This window comes from Petaurus breviceps, unplaced genomic scaffold (assembly GCF_028583685.1).
Source record: "Petaurus breviceps papuanus isolate PSGF00001 unplaced genomic scaffold, PetGlider_PUasm1.0 186, whole genome shotgun sequence".
NCBI lineage: Eukaryota > Metazoa > Chordata > Mammalia > Diprotodontia > Petauridae > Petaurus > Petaurus breviceps.
Window position 1 is genome coordinate 38,545,308 of NW_027185798.1, and position 6,288 is coordinate 38,551,595.

Consider the following 6,288-nt stretch of genomic DNA (forward strand, 5'->3'; position numbering starts at 1 on the left):
TAGGGAGGCTCCTCCTGTCCCTAACAGGGTATGGGGGAAAGTCTAGGCAGGCTCCTCCTGTCCCTAACAGGGAGCTCTGGATGGCTTTGGATAGCTCGAAGATCACTGGCGCTGCATAAAGACAGTTCCCTCTCTTTTCCACCCCATCTTTGTCATCTCCCCTTTTCCCCTGCCTGTATTCTTCTGCCCTTCCTCCCCATTCCACAGATCAATCCAGGTCAGCAAAAAAACCAACAACAACTGCTCAATGGTGGGGTACAGGAATGGGACCTAGGACTACTTGGTTCAAACCAGGACTTTATGCATTACTCCCATTTGTTCAGCCTTTGGAATCTGTCCTGATTGGTGGGTGAGTAAGTGGAGAGACTGGAGAAAGATGGTAGATTTGAAAGGAAACAATTTGAAGTGAAAAAAAAAAAACCTCATCCAATCCCCCCTATCTATCCCATGTAAGACCATGCTTCACAATCTACCCAGCATGGACACTCTAACATCTGCCCTCCCTCTATATATTCCTCTGCACCCCACTATCCTGATTTTCCAACTCTTGTTCTAGAAAAAAGCTTCCATACAACTATTATTTTTTTCACATATGGTTCAGTTTCCAAACCTGTAAAATGAAGAAATTGTTATTCATGTCTTCCTGCTTTAAAAGGACATTATGAGAGTAAGTTAATGAAAGTGCAAGAGCATTTGTTAAGATATGGAGATTTAGGATAGAATTATCCAAAATTTTATGACATTCAAATATTTACATGCAATCTCATGAACATGGGTATTCTTTTCAATAAGGGTTGCATGTAATCTTGCCTGTCTAATGTATATTTCATCTATAGGACCAGAGATTTAGGGCAGGAAGGGACAATCTAGTCCAACCACTTGTTTTATAGATGAGGAAACTCAAGTGGCACAGTAGACAGAGCGCTGGGCTTGGAATCAGGAAGATTGATCTTCCTGAGTTCAAATCTAGCCTCAGATACTTACTACCTGTGTGACTCTGGGCAAGTCACTTAGCCCTGTTTGACTTGGTTTTTATATCTGTAAAATGATCTGGAGAAGGAAATGGCAAACCACTGCAGGATCTTTGCCAAAAAAACCCCAGATGGGGTCACCAAGAGTTGGACCTAACGAAAATGAATGAACAACAGCAAAACAGCCTATAGAAAATGAGTGACTTGTCCAATGTAAGTGATAGAGATAGGATTCAAATGCAGGTCCTTTGACTTCAAATTGTTTTCTTTCAAATCTACCATCTTTCTCCAGTCTCTCCATAAATTCATCAACTGGAATCCAATCACTGTGCAATAGTCCTTCCTTATTTTCTTTTGACGTCATGATAATACCACAATGGACCACATGGGTTGTTCACTGATTATCCTTTTCTCTCCCCAAGTGACAAACCATTCCTATTTTTTCATATATTTCTTTGATGACATTCTTTTTTCAAAAATAGATTTTTACTTTTATTTTTTGTTTTTAATATTCTTTAAAATTTCTCTTACATATTTCTCTTCCAATGCCAGAGAGTCTCTTCTTATAACAATTACTTTAATTGAAAAGAGGAAGAACATTAAAAAAAATTAGTAAATCCTATCGGTACATCAAAGAAATCTGACAACATATGCAATGTTCTATATACTGGGACCCCCTATCTCTTCATACAACGATTATTAAAGGAAAGGACATGGCAATCTGTTTCCTCACAGCTCTACTCACAATCCCTCTGGCTTCCTCATTCAAAACTTTGCCTAGCCATCAATCCCCTCTATGCATTGTATCTATCTCCTATTAAAATTTAAACTTCTAAAGTAAAGACTAACTTACTTTTGCAGGTGTATAGTACCTAACAATGCCCGGAATATACTGTAATGGAAATGCAGATTTAAAGATCTTCCCTGCCCTTAGGCTCTTTGATAGGCTTAAGAGACTCTGAGAACCTTCCTTGATTTGAAAATATACTCTGCCTCCTAATAGGCTGAATGTGGTCACATGCAGCCTGCGGCAGGAGGCTTGTTTTTCGGGAATGCCCACACCTTGATGCTGTGTGATTGGGCAGTGGGTCAAGAAGGTGGTTACATTCTCTGACCCAGGAGAAGGCTATATAATCCCTGATGTGAGGCTTTTTTGGGGGGCTCACTTTGAGAAGTGTTCTGTGATTTGATCAGATGAGACTCTGGGAAGCCGTTGTTGAGAGCCCCCCGGCTTTGAAAAACCCAGATGTTGATTTGGTATGGATGTAATGGTTGGACAGTTTGGAAACTTGTCTACTTGATCTGTTTCTCTGTCTTGATAATTCTGTCTGTATACTCTGAAGTTTGGGGTGCTGACCTTTTTCCCCTGAACTAGGTAAAGGATACATATTTGACTGATTAAAGTAAGCTTGTTAACCCATTTTGAGTTGCTTTCCTTTAACAAAGCAGATACAAGAACCTGTGTTGGCAGCTACCCTGGGGATGCTGGGGTGCTTGCTGCTACAAATACTAAGTGGTTAATTAGGTACTTGGGCTCCTAAATCAATCTGATTTCTTAAAACTCCCTAACAAGTCACTTAATTCCTAAGCCTTAAGTATCCTCACTTGCAAAATGGAAATGCTTGCACTACTTACCCTATTTCACCTGAAAGTCATGGGAGTAAAAACACTACATAAATCTGAAAGCACTATGGAAAAGTCATCATCATGATGTTCATCTTTGCACATAGTAGGCACTTAGTAAATATTTGTTGAAATGAATTGAAATGTCCTAGATTCTAATTCTATGTCTTGTTGGGCATATAATAAGTGCTCTTTGCTGGACTGGATCATCTGAGGGATAAGAGATGCAGTAGATATATGGTGTGGTACAAGGAGGGCAGAGAAAGAGGGCGAAGATAGGGTAAGAGGAAGGGATTGCCTTTAGGTGCTTCTGAAAACTCCTGCAGTCAATACTTCCTGAATGCCTTCTGTGTGCAAGGCACTGTGGGGAGTACAGAGAATAAGACTGTCCCTGTCCTGTGGAGCTTACTACATAGTAGAAGAAAAAAAGGATTGTATACAGTGTCCAAAAAGTCTTAGTTTAGAGCTTTAGTGCATTAAAACATAAGACTTTTGAGACATTCTGTACAATTTATATACTTTAATACTATACCCCAAAGCTTAGGGATGAAGTACAGTTAGCACTGCTATAACATGAGACATGTATTCCTAAAAATTATGTCATTAAGCAAAATTGTCCAATAAAAAGCACAGGCTTAAGGGAAAATGGGGTTAGGAGCACAATACTTCCAGCCATAATTGTTTCTTTTATTTTTGATGGTCCACAAGGTGGATGCCTTTATGCCTATGGTTTGGGAGATATTACATGTTCTCTTTCAAAAGGCTTTATTGATTCACATTTCTTCTCAATACCTAAAATTTTCCTTTTGCATGCACTGATTGGCATTTTTGAACCAGAATGCTTAGGCATTTTGGATATGGAATGAATATGTGTATATGTATACACACATACATATATGTGCATGTATAGGTATGTATATACATGTATACACACTTATATTTGTGTATGTGTGCACAATTATGTATACTATATTGAATATATATATACACACACATATACATAAAATTCACAAATGCTAAGGAATAACAAAACACGGATTTATAAGATAACATCCATGAAATGAAATGAGGTGGCTGGTAGACATTTAAGGTGTGTGGGGGTGGGTGTTCTGTGTACTCTTATACAGCTTAGGTCAATTGGCTATGGCCTTCTACATTCACCTAGCGCTTCTTGTGGATGGAATCATACACAAGTAAACATGAAATTCATATTATGCTCAAACTGTTCCCTATTCCAATTGGAATTGGAACAAAAACAAGCATTAGAACAGAATTACTATGCCAAAATAGTGCTATGGCCTACTCTATACCCAGGTGAAGAGTAAGTATAATGGGTCTCCATGGCACAGTGGATAGAATGCCTAACTCTGAAGTCAGCAGAGACCGGGGTTCAGATTCAGACTCAGACACTCATCAACTACGTGACCACGAGAACTCCATAACCTCTCAGTTTCCTCATCTGTAGAAAGTACTTATCTCAGATCCCTTGTAGAGTAGTTGTAGAGTACAGTAGAATTTGTTATAAACAGGGAAAGCCCATAACACAGATGTTTCCTACCCAACCCCATCATTTTCATGGCGGTCCTACTGGACATTCAAACATTAATTATTTTAAATATCATTAACCCAGGAATTGCTATCTATGAGGCTGCTGGGCACCATGAGAGCTGCTAATCCTCTATGAAAAAGAGGGATCAGAGAGAGGGATCGACATTCCTACCTTCTGCAACCCAAAAAATGTTGACAGGCTTGGATACGACCTCCTTGCTTTTCATCCAGCTTTTGTTATGCTGTCTGGTCCATGCAGACACGATACAGTAGTAATTTCCTCTGTCTCCCTCTGAAGTCCTCTGAATTCGAAAACTGAACCTGGCCCCGTCCTCCTTGGAGAAAATAATCTCCCCATTCTGTGCCCTCTGCCTGCTCCTCTCCCCAAATCTCAGGGTCCAATCCCCGTCCATAGCGGCAAGAAGCTCATCCGACGCGACTTCATCACTGCGCGAATCCATCCTGTAGTACCAAGAAACAGTGAAGCGGATGTTGGGGTCTGAGTTCCTCACGTCTGTTATCTGGCACTCCAGCTCTGTGGGATCGTCCAGATACTCAGGGACTTTAGAAGCATTCATCAGCACCTCAAACAGTGGTTCTGTGAAAGAAAAGGGGAAAAAGGAGGGGATCAGAAAGAGCAAACTGATAGAGAGAGAGAGGTAAGAAGGAAACATCTGGGGTTTTCTAAGCCACAGACAGGACTGTTCTTATTTATCTAATGCAAAGCTTAAACATCAAATAAAACGGGCATTTCCATATACAAAGTACAACAGAAAAGCAAGATTATACATGAAACTGCAGCTCTCTTAGGAAGTTCAGCTTGCTTTTCTTTTCTTTTTTTTTTTTTAAAGCAATCGGGGTTAAGTAACTTGCTCAAGGTTACATGGCCAGGTGTTTCTGGGGGGGGGTGCTAAGTATCTGACCCCGGATTTGATCCCAGGTCATCCTGACACTGGAGCCAGTGCTTACTCACTGAGCCACCTGGCCACCCCTAAGCAATTGGGGTTAAGTAACTTGCTCAACATTACACCGCCAGGTGTTTCTGGGTGGGTGCTAAGTGTCTGAGCCCAGATTTGATCCCAGGTCATCCCGACTCTGGGGCTGGTGCTCCCACTTGTCGTGCTACCTGGCCATCCCTCAGCTTGCTTTTCTTTTAAAATCTGTAATAAATTCAACCTGCATTGTTCCAAGATGCCATGTTTGTTTGTGACTTTCTGATCTTTCTTCTGATTTCTTTTATGTGTGTATTAAAGAGAAGTCAATGACCCTTTTTTTTGTTTTTGTTTTTGCTACCCTATCTATATGTCCCACTCTCACTACCTCTACCCAGCCCCTAGGAAATAATAAAAGAAAAGAAAAATAAACAACTAACAAATACGCAGAATCAGGCAAAACAACTCCCTACCTTGGCTGTCTGAAAACCATATGGTTCCACAGTCTACATCTTGACTGTATCACCTTTGTGTCAGGAGGTGGACGACACACTTTATCATCAATCCTTTGGCATCTAAACTGGTCATTGCACTGATAAGAATTCTCAAGTCTTTCAAAAATTGCTTTTTTTTTTTTTTTACAATATTGTTGTTGTATAAAGTATTCTGGTTCTATTCACTTTTGTCTATTGGTTGATATAAATTTTGCCAAGTTTCTCTAAAGCTGACCCTCAAGCCTAAAATGTTATCGTTAGAAGGGACCTCTAGTGAACATCAAATTACTCCCCCTCATCTTAGAGATGAGGAAACTGAGGGACAAAAAGGAAGTGATGTACCCAAGGTCACACAGGTATTAAAAATCAACTGGGGAGAGGTGTCATGGAGAAGTACATAGAGGGCTGGCTTTGGAATCAAGAAGGCCTGAGTTCAAGACCCTCTGGCAGTGTAACTCTGGGCAAGTGTCCCAGGGAATGTACTAAGACTACTGAGTTGCAGAAAATTTTCTGATATGTACAAATAGAGTATTCCCATCAACAATGAAATGAGAGAGAGAGAGAGAGGGAAAGAATGAAAGGAGGAAGAGAAAGACAGGAAGGAAGGAAGAAAGGAAGGAAGGAGGAAGGAAGGAAGGAAGGAGGAAGGAGGGAGGGAGGGAGGAAGGAAGGAAGGAGGAAGGAGGAAGGAGGGAGGGAGGGAGGAAGGAAGGAAGGAGG

The 6,288-nt window shown here is 40.6% G+C and overlaps 1 protein-coding gene across 2 annotated transcripts in view; it reads right to left on the reverse strand.

The window, feature by feature from the left end:
• PTGFRN (prostaglandin F2 receptor inhibitor) overlaps positions 1–6,288 on the reverse strand; it is an 84,993-nt gene that overhangs the window by 23,599 nt on the left and 55,106 nt on the right. For both annotated transcript variants that reach the window (XM_069090248.1, XM_069090247.1), the window contains one exon: positions 4,315–4,740. In XM_069090248.1, the coding sequence (XP_068946349.1) occupies positions 4,315–4,740 (426 nt within the window). The remainder of the gene's footprint in view (positions 1–4,314; positions 4,741–6,288) is intronic.